At 33.6% G+C, this 24,444-nt stretch overlaps 1 protein-coding gene across 1 annotated transcript in view; it reads left to right on the plus strand.

Annotated features, from left to right (window-relative positions):
• LOC150105752 (ras-specific guanine nucleotide-releasing factor 2-like) overlaps positions 1-16,147 on the plus strand; it is a 294,996-nt gene extending 278,849 nt beyond the window's left edge. Inside the window, exons 30-32 of the mRNA XM_090394546.1 lie at positions 11,866-11,983; positions 12,287-12,355; positions 15,980-16,147. Coding sequence (XP_090250672.1) covers positions 11,866-11,983; positions 12,287-12,355; positions 15,980-16,147 — 355 coding nt within the window. The remainder of the gene's footprint in view (positions 1-11,865; positions 11,984-12,286; positions 12,356-15,979) is intronic.
• Positions 16,148-24,444: the final 8,297 nt, after the last annotated feature.

Here is a 24,444-nt window from a genome sequence, read left to right on the forward strand (position 1 = left end):
CTATTTTAATTTATGAATCTGAGATCTTGGTCAGAAGTAAAACACTTGACCAAAGACTAGAGAAGACCGCAGATATGGGAGTCCTGAGAAAGATTACGAGCGTGAACAGATGCGTCAATGGAAATATCATATTAAAAACGAGGATATTATGAAAGAACTTGATATTGTCAACATCCAGGAATGCGTTAGCAGAGCTACTCTCAGGTGGCGTATGTCACTTAAACAGAATGGGCGTGGAAAGATTAGCAAAGCAAGTGTTTTCTGCCAGATTAGCAGGAAAATATCCAGAGGAAGACCAAGATATAGGTGGATCGATTTGAGGGACATTTTACATTGAGTGAAACAATCACCCAGGCATTCCACAGTGCTAGTAACTGTCCAGCCAGCACCATGACTGTGCATCGAGAGTCGAGGGGAATGGCTTTCCATGGTCGCGCAACTGCCCATAAACCAAACGTTTCTCCTGTGAACGCTAAGTGTCACCTGCAGTGGTGTAAAGAGCAACGCCACTGGACAGTGGACAAATGGAGACGTGTGACTTGGAGTAATGAATCACGCTTTACAATGTGGCAGACCGATGGGAGGGTCAGAGTGTGGCAAATGCGTGGAGAACGATTCCTACAAGTGTGTGTAGTGCCAATAGTGAAATTTGGAGGAAGTGGAGTTACAGTGTGGGGTGTTTCCATGGAATGGACTTGGCCCCCTCGTAACACTAGTCGGAAATCTAAATCCGGAAGGGTACAAGGTTATTTGATCTGAGGTAATGGTTTCTAGACAATACCATTCCAGAAATAGAATGGCCGGCCCAGATCCGTGACCTGAATCTCATAGAACACGTTTGTGTTGAATTAGAACGCCAACTTCTCTTCAGAATCCTAAGGACAATCACGAACTGCTCTGGCTACTGCTCTTCAGGAAGAATGGGCTGTCGTTCCTCCAGAGACGTTTTGACACCTTGTAGAAAGTCGACCCAGCAGAGTTAATGCTGTCATAGAAGCAAAGGTGGACCCACCCCATATTAATGTCCACTACTGGAAAGTGTATGACAGAGAAAGTCTGATTAGTTTCGAGTAGGTGTGCTGATACTTTTGATCAAATAGTATAGAAATTTATCTAGACATTTCATGTAGAATTTCATCCAGAAATTTCATTTAGAAATTCATCTAAAACTATCGTAAGGAAATTCATGCAGAGATTTTGTTTAGAAATTTCTTGTAGAATTTCATCTAAAAGTTTCATCCAGAAATTTATCTAGAAATTCAACCAGAAATTTCATGTAGAGATTTCATCTTCAAATTCATTTAGAAATTTCATCTAAAATATTTCATGTAGAATATCAATGAGAAATTTCTTGTACAATTTCATCTAAAATATTTTATGTATAATTTCCTCTAAAATATTTCATGTCGAATTTCATTGACAAATTTCTTGTAGAATGTCATCTAACAATTTCATGTAGAATTTCATCCAGATTTTTTTTTATCTAGGAATTTCATGTAGAATTACATCTAGAAATTTATCTAGAGATTTCATTTAGCAATTCATCTGGAAATTTCATGGAGAATTTCATGTAAAAATTTCATCTAGACATTCAACTAAAAAAATTTCCTCTACAAATTCATCTAGAGAAATTTTTTTCGTCTAGATAAATTTCTAGACGAAATTGTAGAATGAATTTCTAGACGAAATTCATCTAGAATTTTTGGACTACATGAAATTTCATCTAGAAATTTCATGTAGAATTGTATCTAGAAATTTCATGTGGAATTGTATCTAGAAATTTCTAGATGAAATTCATTTATCAAACATAAATTTCATCTAGAAATTTCATGTAGAATTGTATCTAGAAATTTCATTTAGAAATTCATTTATCAAACAAAAATTTCATCCAGAAATGTCACCAAGAGATTTCATTTCGAAATTCATTTAGTCGAAAATCTAAATGCGGAAAGGTACAAGGATATTTGAGCTGTCGTGTACTGTCTATGGTAGATCACTTCGGTGATGACTATTGTCTGTATCAGAGGGAATGTGAGGTAATTTTGGACAGTAACGTTCCAGAAATAGACTGGCTGGCCCAGATCCATGACCTGAATCCCGTAGAACACGTTTGTGTTGAATTAGAATGCCAATTTCGCTCCAGAAAACGACAAGCATGATCTGCTCTGGTTACGGCTCTTCAGGAAGAATGGGCTGTCGTTCCTCCAGAGACGTTCTGACACCTTGTAGAAAGTCGACCCAGCAGAGTTAGAGCTGTCATAGAAGAAAATGTGGACCAACCCCATATTAATGTCCACTACTGTAAACTGAATGACAGAGAAAGTCTGATTAGTTTCGAGTAGGTGTGCAGATACTTTTGATCAAATAGTATAGAAATTCATTTAGAGATTTCATGTAGAATTTCATCTCGAAATTAATCTACAGATTTCATGTAGAATTTCATCTAAAATTTCATCTAGAAATTCATTCATCAATCAAACCTTTCAATTATAAATTCATTCATCAATCAAAAATTTCATCCGGAAATGTCACCAAGAGATTTCATTTCGAAATTCATTTAGTCGGAAATCTAAATGCGGAAAGGTACAAGGATATTTGAGCTGTCGTGTACTGTCTATGGTAGATCACTTCGGTGATGACTATTGTCTGTATCAGAGGGAATGTGAGGTAATTTTGGATAGTAACGTTCCAGAAATAGACTGGCTGGCCCAGATCCATGACCTGAATCCCGTAGAACACGTTTGTGTTGAATTAGAATGCCAATTTCGCTCCAGAACCCTAACGACAAGCATGAACTGCCCTGGTTACGGCTCTTCTGGAAGAATGGGCTGTCGTTCCTCCAGAAACGTTCTGACACCTTGTAGAAAGTCGACCCAGCAGAGTTAGAGCTATCATAGAAGCAAAGGTGGACCCACCCCATATTAATGTCCACTACTGTAAACTGTATGACAGAGAAAGTCTGATTAGTTTCGAGTAGGTGTGCAGATTCATTTGATCAAATAGTATACAAATTCATTAAGAGATTTCATGTAGAATTTCATCTAGAAATTATTCTACAGATTTCATGTAGAATTTCATCTAGAAATTAATCTACAGTTTTCATGTAGAATTTCATCTAAAATTTCATCTAGAAATTCATTCATCAATCAAACCTTTCAATTATAAATTCATTCATCAATCAAAAATTTCATCCAGAAATGTCATCTAGAGATTTCATTTAGAAATTCATCTAGTAATTTCTGTAGAATTTCATCTAAAACTTTTGTAAGGAAATTCGTGTAGAGATTTGGTTTAGACCTTTCTTGTAGAATTTCATCTAAAAATTTCATGTGCAATTTCATCCAGAATTTTTATCTATGAATTTCTAGATGAAATTTCTTGATGAATTTCTAGATGAAATTTCTTGATGAATTTCTAGATGAAATTTCTTGATGAATTTCTAGATGAAATTTCTTGATGAATTTCTAGATGAAATTCTACATGGAATTTCTAGATAAAATTTCTGGATAAAATTATACATGAACTTTGTAGATGAAATTCTACAAGAAATTTCTCAATGATATTCTACATGAAATATTTTAGATGAAATTTCTAAATGAATTTGAAGATGAAATCTCTAGATGAAATTTCTGGATGAATTTCTAGATGAAATTTCTAGATAAATTTCTGGATGAAATATTTAGATGAAATTCTACAAGAAATTTCTAAACAAAATTTCTACATGAATTTCCTTACGAAAGTTTTAGATGAATTTCTCCATTAAATTTCTAGATGAAATTCTATATGAAATTCCTAGATAACATTTCTAGTTGAAATTCTACATGAAATATTTAAAAATGATTTTTTGAGATTATTTAGAAGAGATAGAAGAATATTCTCAATGAAATTCTACATGAAATATTTTAGATGAAATTATAGATGAAATTTCTAGATGAATTTCAAGATGCAATATCTAGATTAATTTCAAGATGAAATTTCTCGATGAAACTCTACATGAAATTTCTAGATAAAATTTCTGGATGAAATTGTACATGAAATTTTTTGATGAAATTCTACAAGAAATTTCTGAAATTTCTAGATAAAAATTCTGGATGAAATTGCATCTAGAAAGAATTTCATCTAGAAATTCATCAAGAAATTTCATCTAGAAATTGATCTAGAAATTTTTTGTATAATTTCATCTAAAATATTTCATATAGAATTTCATTGACAAATTTCTTGTAGAATGTCATCTAACAAATTCTTGTAGAATTTCATCTAGAAATTCATCTAAAGATTTCATTTAGAAATTCATATGGACATTTCATGGAGAATTTCGTGTAAAAATTTCATCTAGAAATTCATCTAGAAATTTCATCTAGAAATTTCATGTAGAATTGTATCTAGAAATTCATTCAGCAATCAAACATTTTATCTAGAAATGTCAACAAAAGATTTCATTTCAAAATTAATTTAGTCGGAAATCTAAATGCAGAAGGGTCCATGGATATTTGAGCTGTTGTGTACTGTCTATGGTAGAAGATCAATTCGGTGATGATTATTGTCTGTATCAGAGGGAATGTGAAGTAATGGTTTGTGAACAATAACGTTCGAGAAATAGACTGGCTGGCCCAGATCCCTGACCTCAATCCCATAGAACACGTTTGTGTTGAATTAGAATGCCAACTTCATTCTAGAACCCTAACGACAATAACGAACTGCTCTGGCTACGACTCTTCATGAAGAATGGGCTGTCGTTCCTCCAGACACATTCTAACACCTTGTAGAAAGTCGACCCAGCAGAGTTAATGCTGTCATAGAAGCAAAGGTGGACCCACCCCATATTAATGTCCACCACTGGAAAGTGTGTGACAAAGAAATTCTGATTAGTTTTTTTCGAGTAGGTGTGCAGATAATTTTGATCAAATAGTGTAGAAATTCATCTACAGATTTCATGTAGAATTTCATCCAGAAATTTCATCTAGAAATTTAATGTAGAAATTCATCTAGAAATTCATCTAGATATTTCATGTAGAATTTCATCTAAAAATTCATTTATCATTCAGAAATTTCATCTATAAATTCATTCATCAATCAAAAACTTCATCCAGAAATTTCATCTAGGGATTTCATTTAGAATTTCATCTAAAACTTTCGTAAGGAAATTCATGTCGAATTTCATCTAAATATTTCATCCAGAAATTAATCTAGAAACTTCATCTAGAAATTCATCCAGAAATTTCAACTAGAGATTTCAACTTGATATTCATCTAGAAATTTAATCTAAAATTTCATGTATAATTTCATCCAGAAATTAATCTAGAAACTTCATCTAGAAATTCATCTAGAAATTTCATCTTGAAATTCATTTAGAAAGTTCATGTATAATTTCATCTAACATATTTCATGTAGAATTTCATTGACAAATTTCTTATACAATCTCATCTAAAAATTTCATGTAGAATTTCATCCAGAAATGGTATATAGAACTTTAATGGAGAATTTCATTTAAAAATTTCATCTAGAAATTTGATGTAGAATTTTATCTAGAAATGTCATCTTGAAATTCATTTATCAATCATACATTTCATCTAGAAATTCATTCAGCAATCAAACATTTCATCTAGAAATGTCACCAAGAGATTTCATTTCGAAATCCATTTAGTCAGAAATCTAAATGCGGAAGGGTCCAAGGATATTTAAGCTGTTGTGTACTGTCTATGGTAGAAGATCAGTTAGGTGATGACTATTGTCTGTATCAGAGGGAATGTGAGGTAATGGTTTGTAGACAGTAACGTTCCAAAAATAGACTGGCTGGCCCAGATCCATGACCTGAATCCCATAGAACACGTTTGTGTTGAATTAAAATGCCAATTTCGCTCTAAAACCCTAACGACAAGCATGAACTGCTCTGATTACGGCTCTTCAGGAAGAATGGGCTGTCTCTGGAGGAACGACAGCCCATTCTTAAGGAAGAATGGGCTGTCGTTCCTCCAGAGACGTCGTTCCTCCTTTCTGACACCTTGTAGAAAGTCGACCCAGCAGAGTTAGAGCTGTCATAGAAGCAAAGGTGGACCCAACCCATATTAATGTCCACTACTGTAAAGTGTGTGACAGAGAAAGTCTGATTACTTTCGAGTAGGTGTGCAGATACTTTTGATCAAATAGTATAGAAATACATCTAGAGATTTCATGTAGAATTTCATCTAAAAGTTCATCTAGAAATTCATTTATCAATAAGAAATTTCATCTGTAAATTCATTCATCAATCAAACCTTTCATCTATAAATTCATTCATCAATCAAAAATTTCATCCGGAAATGTCATCTGGAGATTTCATGTAGAATTTCATCTAGAAATTTCATGTCGAATTTCATCTAAAAATTTCATTCAGAAATTTTATTTAGAGATTTCATCTAGAAATTTCATCTAAAATATTTCATGTATAATTTCATTGAGAAATTTCTTGTAGAATTTCATCTAAAAATTTCATGTACAATTTCATTCAGAAATTTTATCTAGGAATTTCATGTAGAGTTTCATCTGGATATTTCATCAAGAAATTTCATCTTGAAATTCATCTAGAAATTTCATGTATAATTTGATCTAAAATATTTCATGTAGAATTTCATTGAGAAATTTCTTGTATCTCATCAAAATAATCTGAAAAAATCTCATCAAAATATTTCATGTAGAATTTCATCTAGAAATTTCATGGAGAAATTCATCTAAAACTTTCGTAAGGAAATTCATGTAGAAATTTTGTTTAGTAATTTCTTGTAGAATTTCATCTAAAAATTTCATCCAGAAATTTATCTAGAAATTTCATCTAGAAATTCAACCTGAAATTTCATCTAGAGATTTCACCTTAAAATTCATTTAGAAATTTCATCTAAAATATTTCATGTAGAATATCATTGAGAAATTTCTTGTAGAATTTCATCTACAAAGTTCATGTATAATTTTATCCAGAAATTTTATCTAGGAATTTCATGTAGAATTTCATGTAGAAATTCATCTAGAGATTTCATCTAGAAATTTCATCTTGAAATTCATCTAGAGATTTCATCTAGAAATTTCATCTTGAAATTCATCTAGAAATTTTTGTATAATTTCATCTAAAATATTTCATGTAGAATTTCATTGACAAATTTCTTGTAGAATGTCATCAAAATATTTCATGTAGAATTTCATCTAGAAATTTCATGGAGAAATTCATCTAAAACTTTCGTAAGGAAATTCATGTAGAAATTTTGTTTAGAAATTTCTTGTAGAATTTCATCTAAAAATTTCATCCAGAAATTTATCTAGAAATTTCATCTAGAAATTCAACCTGAAATTTCATCTAGAGATTTCATCTTAAAATTCATTTAGAAATTTCATCTAAAATATTTCATGTAGAATATCATGGAGAAATTTCTTGTAGAATTTCATCTACAAAGTTCATGTATAATTTTATCCAGAAATTTTATCTAGGAATTTCATGTAGAATTTCATCTAGAAATTCATCTAGAGATTTCATTTAGAAATTCATCTGGAAATTTCATGGAGAATTTCATGCAAAAATTTCATCTAGAAATTCATCTAAAAATTTCATCTAAAAATTTCATCTAGAAATTTCATGTAGAAATTCATTCATCAATCATAAATTTCATGTAGAAATTCATTTATCAATCATAAATTTCATCTAGAAATTCATTCAGCAATCAAAAATTTATCTAGAAATGTCACCAAGAGATTTCATTTCGAAATTCATTTAGTCGGAAATCTAAATGCGGAATGGTCCAAGGATATTTGAGCTGTTGTGTACTGTCTACAGTAGAAGATCAATTCGGTGATAACTATTGTCTGTATCAGAGGGAATGTGAAGTAATGGTTTGTGAACAATAACGTTGCAGAAATAGACTGGCTGGCCCAGATCCCTGACCTCAATCCCATAGAACACGTTTGTGTTGAATTGGAATGCCAACTTCTCTTCAGAACCCTAAGGAAAATCACGAACTGCTCTGGCTATGGCTCTTCAGGAAGAATGGGCTGTCGTTCCTCCAGAGACGTTCTGACACCTTGTAGAAAGTCGACCCAGCAGAGTTAGAGCTGTCATAGAAGCAAAGGTGGACCCGCCCCACATTAATGTCCACTACTGTAAAGTGTGTGACAGAGAAAGTCTGATTAGTTTCGAGTAGGTGTGCAGATAATTTTGTTCAAATAGTGTAGAAATTCATTTAGAGATTTCATGTAGAATTTCATCTAGAAATTTCATGTAGAATTTCATCCAGAAATTTCATCTAGAAATTTAATGTAGAATTTCATCTAGAAATTCATCTAGATATTTCATCTAGAAATTCATCTAAAATTTCATGTATAATTTTAGATGAAATTTTATAATTTTAAATAATCCAGAAATTTTATCTAGGAATTTCGTGTAGAATTTCATCTAGAAATTTCTTCTTGAAATTCATCTCGAAAGTTCATGTATAATTTCATCTAACAATTTCTTGTATAATATCATCTAAAAATATCATGTAGAATTTCATCCAGAAATGGTATCTAGGAATTTCATGTAGAATTTCTTCTAGAAATTAATTTAGAAATTTCATTGAGAATTTCATCTAAAAATTTCATCTAGAAATTCATCTAGAAATTTCATCTAGAAATTCATTTATCAATCATAAATTTCATCTAGAAATTCATTCAGCAATCAAATATTTCATATAGAAATGTCACCAAGAGATTTCATTTCGAAATCCATTTAGTCAGAAATCTAAATGCGGGAGGGTCCAAATATATTTGAGCTGTTGTGTACTGTCTATGGTAGAAGATCAATTCGGTGATGACTATTGTATCAGAGGGAATGTGAGGTAATGGTTTGTGGACAATAACGTTGCAGAAATAGAGAGGCTGGCCCAGATCCATGACCTGAATCCCATAAAACACGTTTGTGTTGAATTAGAATGCCAATTTCGCTCCAGAACCCTAACGACAATCATGAACTGCTCTGGTTATGGCTCTTCAGTAAGAATGGGCTGTCGTTCCTCCAGAGACGTTCTGACACCTTGTAGAAAGTCGACCCAGCAGAGTTAATGCTGTCTGAGAAGCAAAGGTTGACCCATCCCATATTAATGTCCACTACTGTAAACTCTATGACAGAGAAAGTTTGATTAGTTCCGAGTAGGTGTGCAGATACTTTTGATCAAATAGTATAGAAATTCATCTAGACATTTCATGTAGAATTTCATCTAGAAATTAATCTACAAATTTCATGTAGAATTTCATCTAAAATTTCATCTAGAAATTCATTTGTCAATCAGAAATTTCATCTATAAATTCATTCATCAATCAAACCTTTCAACTATAAATTCATTCATCAATCAAAAATTTCATCCGGAAATGTCATCTACAGATTTCATTTAGAAATTCATCTAGTAATTTCATGTCGAATTTCATCTAAATCTTTCGTTAGGAAATTCATGTAGAGATTTGGTTTAGAAATTTCTTGTAGAATTTCATCTAAAAATTTCATCCAGAAATTTCATCTAGAGATTTTATCTTGAAATTCATCTAGAAATTTCATCTAAAATATTTCATGTGTAATTTCATTGAAAACTTTCTTATAGAATTTCATCTAAAAATTTCACGTACAATTTCATCCAGAAATTTTATCTAGGAATTTCATGTAGAGTTTCATTTAGAGATTTCATCTAGAAATTTCATGTATAATTTCATCTAAAATATTTTATGTAGAATTTCATTGAGAAATTTCTTGTATCTCATCAAAATAATCTCAAAAAATCTCATCTAAAAATTTCATCCAGAAATTTCATCTTGAAATTCATCTAGAAATTTCATCTAAAATATTTCAGGTATAATTTTATTGAAAAATTTCTTGTAGAATTTCATCTAAAAATTTCATTCAGAAATTTCATCCAGAAATTTTATCTAGGAATTCCATGTAGAGTTTCATCTAGAAATTTTATGGGGAATTTCATCTAAAAATTTCATCTAGAAATTTCATCTAGAAATTCATCTATAATTTAATCTAGAAATGTCATCTAGAAATTTATTCATCAAACAAAAATTTCATCCAGCAATGTCATCTAAAGATTTCATTTATAAATCCATCTAGAAATTTCATGTAGAATTTCATATAAATCTTTCATAAGGAAATTCATGTAGAATTTCATTTAGAAATTCAGCCAGAATTTCATCTAAAAATTTCATCCAGAAATTTATCTAGAAATTTCATCTAGAAATTCAAGCAGAAATTTATCTAGAAATTTCATCTAGAAATTCATCTAAAGATTTCATCTTGAAATTCATCTAGAAATTCATCTAAAGATTTCATCTTGAAATTCATCTAGAAATTTCATGTATAATTTCATCTAAAAAATTTCATGTAGAATTTCATCTAAAAATTCATCTAGAAATTTCATCTAGATTTTTGATGGTGAATTTCATGTAGAATTTCATCTAGATTTTTCATCTCGAAATTTATCTAGAGATTTTATGTAGAAATTTCATGGAGAATTTCATCTAAAAATTTCATGTAGAAATTGATCTAAAAATTTTGTCTAGAAATTTCCTCTAGAAATTCGTCTAGAAATTCATCTAGGAATTTCATGAGAATATTATCTAAAAATTTCATTTAGAAATTCATCTGAAAATTTCATTTAAAAATTTCATTTAGAAATTCATCTGAAAATTTCATTTAAAAATTTCATTTGAAAATTCGTCTAAAATGATAGCATATTTTTTCCACACGAAATGAAGTAATAATGAAAACAAGAGCCAATAATAGAGAAAATAAATATAAATACAACTGGATGGTGCATGCTAAACAATTGCAATTAGAAATATTGGATGTAAACCATCTGAAAAAAAAAGGAATGGAAGTCGTAGTTTGAAAAACTTTCTTTATATTAGAGGGCTTCCTTCTGAGGTTAGAACACACCATAAATTGCTGAAATCCTTGAGTCAGAGGAGGATAAAGAAAAATTGGTGATCATCAAATGGGGATCATTAATATTTTGAGAAAAAACTATTACTAATATATGTTCCAAAGACCCTCAAACACGGTTTCTTGCATTTTAGCAATATTTGAACTCAATAGCGTTTGGACTGTGCCATGGCATCTTTATAATCAAAATCGAAGGGAAAAAAACAAAGAAGTTGAAAGTTTATTTTTCATTTGGTTAGACTATAATAAATTTAGATTAATCCTTTATCCAAGTGTGAGCAAACAAAGTTTGCGCCTGAAAATATCTTCAGGACTGAGGCAAGGTAGTACAACACTGGGAAACTCGGAGCAAAGGTGGATCAAGCTCTCAACTCCTTGTCTCAGTATCTCCCACAATGCACAGCACATCTCCTTGCGGACATGTATAGCAGTATACTGCTATTGTGGGAGATACTGAGACAAGGAGTTGAGAGCTTTATCCACCTTTGCTCCGAGTTTCCCAGTGTTGTACTCCTTACCTCAGTCCTGAAGATATTTTCAGGTGCAAACTTTGTTTGCTCACACTTGGATAAAGGATTAAACTAAATTTATTAAAAACAAAGAAATCAAAAAGAATACTTTATGGTTTAATTATTCATGCAGCACAATGTCCGAATGGACCACGCACTGTAAGGCTGATTACCTATAGAATACATATATAGTCTGATTATTTAATCACAAACGACGATTAATGTGTTATTGGATATCAAACTAATTATATAGTGATTATTGTGATTAGAATGGCTAATTTGTATGACTTACAGAGATTAATATGGGGATAAGGTAAAAAAATTATCTTTATCAGATGAAGTACAATAAGCACAACACATAGATGTGCGTTACATAGAAAACTTACAAGCACTCTGATGCCGATTCTTCCTAATTTATATTAGGTGTGATCCTCCTTGTATCCCTTACCTCGGCATGTACCTGACTGACCTATCCTTCATCGAGGAGGGAACTCCCAATTTCACAGAAGAAGGACTGCTCAATTTTTCCAAAATGAGAATGGTTCGTATGTGTTTCATTTTTAATCTACAAATTCCTGTTGTATTTAATGTAGACGGCATGAAATTTAGAGGGGAAAAATCCGCTGACGCCTTTTATTCACCAAAGGAAGTAGGCCAGGCCTGGAGGGTAGCCAATCTCCACCCTTAGGCAGCACAGATAGCTAGCCTAAGACAATCAGTTATTTTAATAGCCATCTCGAAAAAAATATTGTTTTTCCCTATTTAAGTATAGCTTGATCTAAATGGGTTAATGTTAATGGAAACATCGTTTAGAAATGTTTAACTCAAACATTTTCTCTTCCAGGTTGCTCATGTGATCAGGGAAATCAGACACTTCCAGCAAACTCCTTATAAAATAGAAATGAATGGAAAGGTAAGAAATATTATCAATGATTATTTAATTATGAACTAAACTACATCCAATGTTTCTAAAAGATGGAATATCGTTCATATTATTTTGAGCATGGGAAAGTTTTTAAGAATAAAAAAATTAATTGTGAATAAAATTACTTAGAATAAGTCATAAGCATTAATCTAGTATAATCAGTAGCCGAGGCATTTATAGAGGCGTTTACGTTTAAGAGAAGTACTGTATAAAGCACTGGACTTCTCTTATTACGTTAGAGACTAAATTCGAGCTGTTGTTATTCCACTTCCAAATGTTGATCATTTTCGACTGACCAGTTTTATTTTGACAGAAGCTGAAATAAATGAAAGAACAATTTTTTATCTTCGATTCAATGTTCAATTGAATTCGATTGATCTGTGCAATCCTTCAAAACTAAATACAACAATTAGTAAGTTGATAAAGTGCCAAAAAGTCTGGTTATTCTCTTTCCTCATTCAGAAGCTTTTAAGTTGAACGATTCAACTTCCACTCAGAGAAATATTGCATACCCATAGTACATTAACATATTACATCAAGTGAGCTAAGAATTGGATAATTCCTTGCTGTACTGGCAAATCATGGAACTTTTTTTTCAAGCCATTTCAGGTCTCCAGTAAGTAGGATGATGATGGTAAATTCACACTGGACGATGATATTCATCTTTCTCCTAAACATATCTACGCCAATAGTGGAATTAAAATCGATTGGTCGATCAGCATGTTGTTCACTCGGCCGACCAGATTAGCAATATGGAATAGTGCTAACTGGATCGAAATGCAGTCTTTTCTAACGTTTCTAAGCATCACCTAAAACTTTCAGCACACCATGACCAAAATGGGGAGGATTATATTGGCAGAGGAAAGTTAAATGTGATATCCATTTGTACAGATCGTATCATTCAACTGATTTCGACCAGTTACTCTTTAACTGTTTTCCATTCTTCGTGTAAAGAAATTAATATTTCATAAAAGTCTCGTATGCAAAAAAGTGAGCCAAGTACTTAAAAAGGAGGTTGGTAGCAATTTAGATGCAACAGTTTGCCAAACTTACAGTATTTCACTCATAATTTGTATTCTGTTAAAAAGTCTTTCATTTGAAAACTAAATAGCTCATCAATCCTTCACAAGGATTGATGAGCTATTTAGTTTTAGAATCGTTTAGAAAAAACGTGTTGAATTCAAGCTACTCATCTTCAAACATATTCAGATGTATTTTGTTGTATTATGGCTTGTCATTCATTGGAGGAATAGTAAAAAGCATGACAATATACACCAAAAAAGTGAATGCTGACTTTGGTATAATAAAAATACTCGTATAGGAAATAATTATATTTCCTACAATTCTATAAAATGTTTAAAAACATATTTTCAAGAAAACAACAAAAATAATCCGATTTCAAAAGAGCAGATAAAAAAAATTAAAAATGAATTCTGAGTAGAGTAGAATGTGAGACAAAAGTGGAAATGATGATAATATGGTGATATATTTGGTATAATAATATTCAATCACATCACTGTGTGTGTCCAAACAAATTTATGGAGGAGCCCTTCACATGAATGGGAAAAGCTGAGCGTTTGAGACAATCTCCAATCCCTATCTCCTCATGATGTGTCCCATTATTTGGTATTGAGGTAGATATTGAAAAGCCAAGGAATGAGTGGTAGCAAACCAACCTTCGTTTTCTATTAACTGAAACTACAAAGATGAACAAATATCATGCCAGATTGGATGCCTCCGTTTAATAAAGTTCTCGTCAGAGATCCAATGGAGTTTATTCCAAGCAACTGGAACAAACTCCAACCCAACTTTAGCAGAATTAAAGATAGACATCATTAACGTAAGAAGTTCAACGGAAATGAATTGGAATTAGCAGACTAATCAAAGACGTACCATGCCAATATAATTGATGATATGGAAATGATGAACTAAAGCAGACAGTCTTCTAAATAACAAGTTGTTATATTCAGGTTATATCGACAAATGAAATCAATGGCTATAGTATTTATCCCTAAACATGAAGATAAATATCGTGAGTGGCAGCCAATTTCGAGTGATGTCAATATGCTACAAAATGGAGAATTGGATAACAAAACTCGTTTATTACTATTCTTTCATATGTTGCAGTAATGCAGAAGAATATTTCTAGTCTTTATAGATGGAAAAAAAAGGGGGGGGAATGATCCGCATTGGAGACATAGAGAGTAGAGTAAGAAAGAATATTAGACATACATAAAAGAGCAGAACTATTAATAATGGAAAGTATCTGCTGATTTTCTGTTCAAAACAGAGATTGGATATTACTAACACCATGTTACAACATAAAGATGGGAAGATGAAGAATATAGAAGGTAAATATCACGAAGAAAGCAAAACGTTCCGGAAGTAATTGAGAAAAAACTTAAAAATAAAGGATATATAGTACTATAAGAGAAATCAGAAAAGATAATTGAAGTTGAAGATATTCTAGATGTCTGGTGATTCGCTTTGAACGATTATTGGCCAAGATAAGATGTGATTGAACACCGGTAGAAAAATGTTCAAAATGAAAGGAATCCTACCTAAACTTATGATCATATGTTTATACTTTAGACAGGAAAAGTCACCGGAAATGTGGAAAGCAGCGGAATTAGATATTTCATCAGAAATGCCTCAAATATGGAAGTATAAAAGTTTTTCAGTGAGTACTCTGCAGAATTCAGAAGGCTAAATCTTATGAATTGCAAAAGAATTTACCTATTAATTTTCCTAAGTTGAAAAAAGACCAAGAAAGATTGTGAAAATCTGAGAAAGAACCTGCTGGGTTCACGCTAAGTATGAATTACAGCTTATAAAATTTTAAAACAAGTAGTCCAGAAATTTTTGACTGTAACAAAGATCTGCATTCAGTTTTATATATCTGGTAAAGGCATATGATAAGGTGAAAATAGAAAGGTTATCCAAAACGTTACAATTATGTGGATTAAATGAGATGCTATACAGATCAGTATATAGCTTATGCTCAAGCTGAAAGTCAGTAGTTGGAAGATTAGAAAACGGGAAGATGGTTCGTTTTAAAATCAGGATGCTTTCTCAACCCTGTTATTTACCATCATATGAATCTCATCACGAAGAAAAGTGGCATCTTCATCTGATATCAAAATTAGATGTGTTCTCAGTTTAGGTGTTTGCTCAGTGCAGATGATTGTGCATTCTAAATTAATCTAGTATTTCTGGGCTCTCTATAACAAATTCGGCTCGAAGATCAGAAGTAAAAGACGAAAACGATGAAATCAAGCAGGAACGTGGGAAAATGTCTACTGCATCTTAAACACCGAACGTGTAGAACATGTAAAACACTTCAGATATTTAGGCACAGTTTTAGTGAAGATAACAAAATAAATAAAAGAAATAGACGTATGGTGGAGAAATATGGTGGAGAGCCAACTGAATAAATGTAGATCGAATAAGAGAGAAATTAGTCAAAACATTAGTTTTATTTCTAAATTCTGTGACGAGCTTCCTATATTTAAGACCATCTCATGTACCTAGTATATATTAAAACGTAAAACTGACGTAAAATTAATAGAGGTGTTTTTACTCGCACATAATTTCCAACATTCTCTCCTTTAGGTTACTAATTACCTACTAGATCCCAGTAGGTTCTTACCGGATGAAGAACTTTATCATCTTTCTCTTTGCCTGGAACCCCGACTGTCACGTCTCAGTACGAAAATGCCACCACCTAGTAGTGGGTTTGGAGGATTTTCTTCGGCATCTGTAAGCGGACAAGGATCATGAAAATTAGTTTTTCCCCAAACTTTTTTTCATATGACTGTAAACATCATAAAGTCAGCAGGTTCACTCCCCTCTCTATATCAGCAACTCAACATTTCCCTAAGGACAGCTATATGTGACCACTCCCAGCCAGAACACTGCTGCAAGATATATCTAGTGTTATAATCTCCTTCCTCCTCCCTTGTCTATTCGAGGTAATATCTATTTGAACACATTTTATGAACCACACTAACCATGTATCGATGAAATGCTGTTTCGTTTTGGTTTTGACCTTTACAGAAAAAGTAAGAAATCGGGGGCATTATCACTATTAAGTTCTCGCCTATCCCTCTTCCTTCAGAGTCAGGTACATAAACGGAAGACCCGTTATCCAGGGACTGTCCATAACTTGATCTCTCCAAGAAATGAGGGGGAAATAATCCGGTAAGCGACTTACATCTCATTATCAAGAGGCAATTAATGATTGTCTACTTTCTTGTGAATCGTCACGAGGCATATCGATAGGGAGATTTCATATCATACCAATCTTTCTGCTATCGTGTTCTTTGTTGTAATCGCATTGTGAGTCTTGTGTACGTTCATTTTTGTTTGCCCAAAGTTACCATGGTAACGAAAAACCATTGACGCAGCTCCATTTACAAATAGTATTGAAATTACAAAACAGAGATGGAGGGGAATTTAAACAGAAGAAAAAAAAAAAAATACGAAACTAGTGTCTACAGTCAGCAGATGAACTCAGGAGATATTGCCACGTCTTCTGGCAGACTCCTTAAAAAAAAAAAAAAAGGCAACATCAGTTGCACGTGTTTTTTGTGCCAAATCTGCATTCATATTATCTAAATCTTGTTGTCGACCGCCAAGTCGGAGTTTTTGTTATGTACATAACCCTTTATCACAGTTTATAGTTGAGAATTCCCTAGCCAGGGGGTAGCTTCTTATTCTCGTTGTTCTGTCTTAAACTGGTGCGTTTGCCTTTGAGCATGCGTACAACTTCTTTGCGCAATCCAAAAAAAAAAAAATCATTGTATATATATAAGGACGAACAGAAGAAAGAAGCTGCCAAACTAATGCCGGTGCCTTTGGTAGTTAGAAAGGATATTTTCACCTAAAAAAAAAAAAAAAAGAAACTTGTGATGCCTAAGGTCTTAAATCTCTCTTAAAGATGTTCTTGAATTTTATCAACTCGATATTGTATATTTCGTATCAACTGAGCTATACGTCACCTGATAAATAGAACTCCATAGGGAAAAAAAAGATCATTTAAATAAGCTTCACTAGCTCATAGAACCATCTTCTCTATCCCTTTCTCCTCCTGAGTTTTCTAATATATAAAACTTATTTCTCTTTCACCCCGTCCGCGTGACGCACAAGTATCCTACCCAAACTTTGTCTCCTATATGCAATCCAGGGATTCGGTTAGTCAACCTCTTCCTTCTCCTCCTCCTAATTGCTTGATTCTTTATGCTCACTGCCGCGCAAAAACACACACACGTGACCAGAAGCACCACAAGAAAATAAACCTTTGCCCTTCCTATAGAGTAATACGAGATTCGTTCATTTTAAAGCTATTGAAACTATTCCTTCGTAGTTTAAAGATTCATCTCCCTCCCCCCGCCAGCAATTTGCCACTTCTGCATATAAACTATTGAATGTTGTCCAGCAAGCTTCCTATTTCTACTGTGATCTTGGGCTTCCCCCTTTCAAAGCATATCCATGTATGGATATCACACCTTATCCAAATCGCCATGGTTGCCATAGAAATAATATATATATTTGCATCAGAAGAAATTCGAACCAAAATTTAATATATATATATATATATATATATATATATATATATTAACACGTAACATGAAGTAATACTGCTAGTACACACTAAGGGTGTAGTGTTACCCTTAAAATGGACAATCACTTCGTTAAGATAACATTACTGTCCCAGGCATGGCAGCGAGATAGTCTCTACAACCCCAAAGTTCTTCATTGTGTTGTCACCCAATCAGTGTTATTAATGTATGTACTCCTGGAGCTGTTTTTTGCTTTTATGTTCATCCGTTTCCATTGTTATGTCTTTCTCATAATGAATAAAGTTCTCATTCCTATTTTAAATGGAGCCGATTTTTGTTGTTTCTTACTTTAATGCACACGAAACACAACATGCACGATACGTATTATTGGTATTCAGAGAGGAAAGACGTTAATTATTGAATAATTTGGTGATGTGTATCGCATTAAAGTTTATATAAAATGAAATCTCGGTGCAGTCAATTGGATTATATTAGCAAATTGTTTGTAATTAATATAGTTACTGTTGTTTCAAATTTATATGTTGTAAATGTCAATAAATAGCCCAATAATTGGAATAAAAAGCAATGAAACAAGGTAAACAGACAGTGCATATATATTTACATTCAAAACTCAAAGATACAATGAATTCGAGTAAATACATCACAGATTACTTAAAAAACTACATTACGTTAATTAAGACATTACATTCGTTACTTTAGTTTATTAATAATTGAAAAACTTGAATATATTTTGAAATATTTATAAAACACACAACTAATATTTTATACAAAACAAATGTTCCGTGTGAACCTTGAGTTTGTTTTGAGGCACAATTTTTTGAAATCAGGTTCAACCGATGTAAGTCAGTCTTAAATCTGGATCTGCATTCAGCTTACTACGGTATTTATTTTTTTATAAAGATATAAGAAGATAAAGTCTTCTCCACCAGCTCTTCTCTTTTTCCTTGATTGGTAGCACGGAAGTATTCTTCTTTTCAAATAGATTTGCCATCCAGTTGGTCTCTTCTCCAGGTTTTGAGAAGTTCTTCTGGACTACTTAATGTGGTCATAGGATATAGGATATGGTGATAGGATAATTCAATGTTAGAAATGGCCATAGTAAAATTAAATAAATTAGCTTTGCAATGTTAAGTGACTGTTTTTTCTTCTTCTTCGTTATTAGGCCTAAATTTTGTAGGTCTAATAACGAAGTAATTAGGCCTACAAATGTAATCAATGTGAAATGTAAACGCCTGCAAATGTAAAAAATGTAATCAATTAGTACTCGTCTGATAACTCCTTTGTAGATTCTTATTTTTGTTTCTTTACTTATTCTTCCAGATAGCACTGTTAAAACATTCGGATATTCTACCAGATTTATTGCTAATTCTGGTATTTCATTTTGTGTGCTATCATAATTATTTAATGTAAAATGTAGGTATTGATTTAACGTCGGTATTTTTCTGGTGTCTAGCTCCCACTGATGAGACCACAAAGGGCGAAACCTGTGTCTGTAGTAATCCTTCCCATAATGCATAGAAATATAGGTCCAAAAGGAACTGAATGTGCTTTGCATTATGGGATACTAAGGCAATTCGTGCAAAGGCATCACGTAGTATGTTCATGTAGCCCAGTCATGAACATACTTCAGATGTAAAGATTCTGATGAGTTCTCTACTTTTAATATAAATATTGCATCTATTTTTGATTTGTTTTTTTTTCTGTTATTTCATTTTGTGTACTATCATAGTTATTTAATGTGCAATGTAGGTATTGATTTAACGTTGGTATTTCCTGGTGTCTAGCTCCCACTGATGAGACCACAAAGGTCTAATCCTTGTTGTTTGTTCATCAGGTAATTGAATCAAATAATTTAATACATTTCCAATTATTTCTGTGCATCATTTTTAACGTTGTGAAAGCGAATTTATTCTCCTCAAGTTACAACCAGCTTTGTTCTGTCTCCTTTTTATTCTTTGTGTATTGTTTTCATTTTATTACTTGAAGTCCTATCCAGTTTATTTATTTATTTTCGGAGATGGACTGAATCCTTGACTCTTTATCCCTTCATCTGATTGAAGAAAATGTGTGGATGGAGTGCTATTGAGCTATAAGCTCTGGTCACATCATCGATACTTTTTCTGGTATAATTTCTATTTTTTCGACTGTGCTTTAATAATATTGATTATGTTGAAATATAATCAATATACTGTCATGTTGATTAGTGTTGTATTTTACGATAAAGAAAAGTACTAGTTTTTCTTAATTCATTATTCTTAAAAAGCTAGAATACAAATAACTATAGAATAACTTTTTTCTTATATAAAAAGACATGATCAATACAACTACCGAACAACAATAGGAATTGAATTCAAAAAAGCAGTAGTGCGCATGCTTAAATTGGAATCCCTCTACATATGTAAAGATTTTCAATTATTTCTGTGCATCATTTTTAACGTTGTGAAAGCAAATTTATTCTTGGCGAATTTGTTTATGGCGAAAGGATTTATACGAGATGGATGGCCTGCATTTGAATGGATTTGGTGTGCGGAGATTGGAAACAGTGTTGCTGAATGAAGTGAAAATGGATGTGCAGAACCAGGGAAACTAGAACTGCCAAAGAGGGGGGGGGAGTGGATATGTGGACATCAATGAGACAGATGAGTGTAAGAATGTATATAATGTACCCGAGCCGGTACTAAGGACAAAAAATCGGAATGGGACAGTTAAAATAACGCATTGAGATAGGGGTGGGACAAAGGGATCACTGCATTTCATGTATACTAATGCCAGGAGTATTAGGAACAAGAAGGAAGAATTTTTGGCCTTGATTGGCTCTTCCTGGCCACAGGTTATTGGCATTAGTGAAACATGGCTGACGGAAGATGATATAGTTAGTGGGATAGAATGTGTAGGTTATAGTGTGTTTAGGAGGAACAGAGAGAATAAAATGGGGGGGGGGGTTATTGATGATAGCTGATGAACTGCAGCCAAGGAGAATTGGAGTTGTATCGCAGGATAGTGAAAAGAGCTCATTTGAGGCTATTTGGTATGAGATTGAGGCTAGCAGAACAAAATATACAGTTGGGTGCTGCTATAGACCAGGTGATGGAATAGATGGTGGAGATAGCAAAGAAGAAATGAGTGGAAGGATGGTAATTATTATGGTGGATTTCAACTATGGTAACATTGATTGGAAGGAGGAGAGGACACATGGGAGGAAGGAAATGGATTTTATTCAATTATTAAGGTATAACTATCTGAGACAGCATGTAATTGAAAATACTAGGGGTGTGAAAGTGTTTGACCTGGTAATAGCATCTCAGAATTTGACTGTAATGAATATGACCATGTTGCCACCTATTGGCGAGGGTGATCATAAGGTCTTGACCTGGGAGGTGGCTAAAGGTGTGAAATTTTCGATTAAGACAGGGTATATGTGGAATTACCGTACTGACAAGTATGACAAGCTTAGGAGATTGCTTGGATCAGTGCCATGGCATGTACAGCTACAAGAGCTGGACTTCGATAGAGCATGGGAAGTGGTCAAGGAGCATTTACAGGAGGTTATGGCTGATTGTATACCTAGGGTCCGAATAGTAAAGCAAGTAGGGGGTTAAATGAATATCACCATTAAACTTGAGCTGCAAAAAAAGAAACAATTGTGGAGGGAATTTAAAGAAAGAGGTGACTTGCAGGCCTACGAACGGTATAAAGTGCAGGTCAGAAGGGTAACGAGTGTGGTAAAAAAAGCAAAAGCGGATTATGAAAGAAAACTGGCTAAGCAAGCTAAAGAGAATCCCAAACAGTTCTTTCAATATGCTGCAAGCAAGAAAAAACTGTACACGGAAAAATGATTTTAAGGAATGACGATGGTAAGGAGATCACTGAATCAGTCGATATAGTGGAATTACTGAGCGAGCACTTTGCAAAAGTATATCATCCAGGTGGTGACATTGAAAAAATGAAGGAACCATTAGTTTATACGGGAATTGTGATGGATGAAGTGGAGGTGAATAGTCTATTACAGAACCTTAATGTGAATACATCTGTGGGATTGGATTGTGTACCGGCACGGGTCTTGCGTGAAGCGGCTAAAGAATTGTCAGTGCCCTTGACCATGTTGTTTAATCTGAGTCTCGGGTCTGGTTTAGTCCCGAAGGTGTGGAAAGAGTGGAAAATAGTTCCACTGCATAAAGGAGGATCCAAGACTACGGTTGCAAATTACCGACCGATCAGCATATCAGGAGTCGTTGTCAAGGTCTTGGAGAAAGTAGTCAAGGGAAAAATACAGGAATGGATTGACGAAAATGAGATACTGTACGGGGGACAACATGGCTTTGTGAAGGATAGATCATGCCTCAGTAACTTGCTCCAGTTTTATAACACAGTGATGGCTGAACTGGATAAGGGTAATGGGTTTACAGTGATACTGCTGGACCTGGCAAAGGCATTTGACAGGATACCACATGGAATTCTAATCCGTAAACTACAACATATGGGAATGGATATAGGGTTGGTGAGATGGATAGGTGGGTGGTTGATGGAGAGATATCAAAGAGTAGTTTATTCAGGAGTAGAATCCAAAAGACGGCCTGTAACTAGTGGTGTGCCGCAGGGTTCTGTTCTTGGACCACTGCTGTTTAATTTGTTCATTAACGATATAGGGAAGGATCTAAGAGGAACTGTTCATTTGTTCGCTGATGATGCAAAGTTGGGTAGGGCAATAGTGAATGCAGACGATGTCAAAATCTTGCAGGACGACTTGGATAGATTGGAGTTCTGGGCTAAGGAGAATGGATGTCAATTTAATGTGACAAAATGTAAGATTATGCATTTTGGGGTGAAAAGATTAGCAGCAGTATACCACATTGGTGGAACTGTACTCCAGGAGATTGATGAGGCCAGAGACTTGGAAGTGTTGGTGGATAGGGAGATGAAGTTTAGAGGGCACATTGCAAAAGTAGCTAAATCAGCTCATCAACTCACTTGGTTGTTGAAAAATACCTTTACGAGCAGAGACAAGCAAGTTATTGTTCCTCTGTTTCAAGCCTTGATAAAACCTCATCTCGACTACTGTGACCAGATTTGGTCACCGAGGTTTCTTCTTGATGGGGAGGAGGTGGAGAGGATTCAGAGGCGAGTGACTAAGATGATAGCAAGTCTATGGAATGAACCTTATGAGAACAGGTTGAAGATTTGTGGGTTGCAGAAATTAGTTGATAGGCGGAAAAGGGAAGATATGATTGAGACATTCAAATTGCTAAAGGGTTTCTATAGGATTAATTCAGGGGAGATTTTTGAGATCAGGACTGGTGGTGGGAGAACTAGGGGCCACCTATGGAAGCTGGGAAAGAGTGTGGTTAGAAGGGGTGTTAGAGCTGGGTTCTTTACTTTTAGAGTAGTAAATGAGTGGAATAAGCTGCCAGAGTCTGTTGTGGGTGCTATGATGGTGAGTGAGTTCAAGTGAAGGTATGATAGATACTGTGAGAATGTCGTATAGTTGTGCGGACATGATGTTTAGGGCCTCCCTTGATTAGTCTAAGGACTCCCTGGAGACTCCCGTAATAATAATAATAATAATATACAGTCGCGTGTTGTTCGTGGATCAAATACATCTGGAATTACATCATTGCCATTTCTTGCACTGAAATCTCCAATTATAGATTATATATTTTATCTATTTGGTAGATCTTAATAAAATTTTTCTTTTTCTAGTTTTTAGTTTCTTTCCTTTGGACTATATACAGTAATAACATTTAATATTTTTACCTTCCCTTCATTTTAAATATAGTAATCTTCGTTGTAATGCAATTCTAACTCAGAAAAAGTTGTAAGCCTATAGTACATTATTACCGTGAGTGGATCAAGGATGGACTTTTTCTATTTTTTTTTTTATTAATTTTTACATACCCTTCATTCTTAACAGAGCGACTGTTGGGTGGAGAGATGAAATGCATATATTATTAAGTACATCCGTGCCATCTATTGGGGGTCTGCAGGGAAGGACTAAAAAAAAAAGATGCTTATTAAAATTCTTCTTGAGAAGTTGCATCTTGTAGATTTTAAGGAATACTTCAGGAGGAAGGCTCGTTCTAAAGATACGTGAACTTTAATTTTTTTTTTAGATGTTGAGTAAGCAACTGAAACAATGTGCTTATCGATATGCCAGGATGTCATGTGTTTACCATTTACTCAGATAAATAATATCCCAAGCGGAGAGCTCCGATCTTGTCCGGTAATTTGTGTATTACTGGGACAAAGGGTGTAGGAGCGGAGATCCCCCTTTTGCTAGAGAAAACGAAACACCAGATTGAAGGTACGCAGATTTTCCATTCCCCATTGAAGGATGGTGTGGAGATCAACGGTTAAAGCATTCGATAAAGATCTCAATTACAAAAGGCGATGGTAGACCAAATGATGACAATTTGAGTAGCAGGCCTCTATGTTAGATCCGATCAAAAAAGCTCGGAATATGTCAGAAGCGACAGCATATATTTCTCCGAAACTTTCCAT

The sequence above is a fragment of the Typopeltis vanoorti genome, chromosome 6, assembly GCF_054136105.1.
Source record: "Typopeltis vanoorti isolate ZY-2024b chromosome 6, IOZ_Tvanoo_1.0, whole genome shotgun sequence".
Classification (NCBI taxonomy): domain Eukaryota; kingdom Metazoa; phylum Arthropoda; class Arachnida; order Uropygi; family Thelyphonidae; genus Typopeltis; species Typopeltis vanoorti.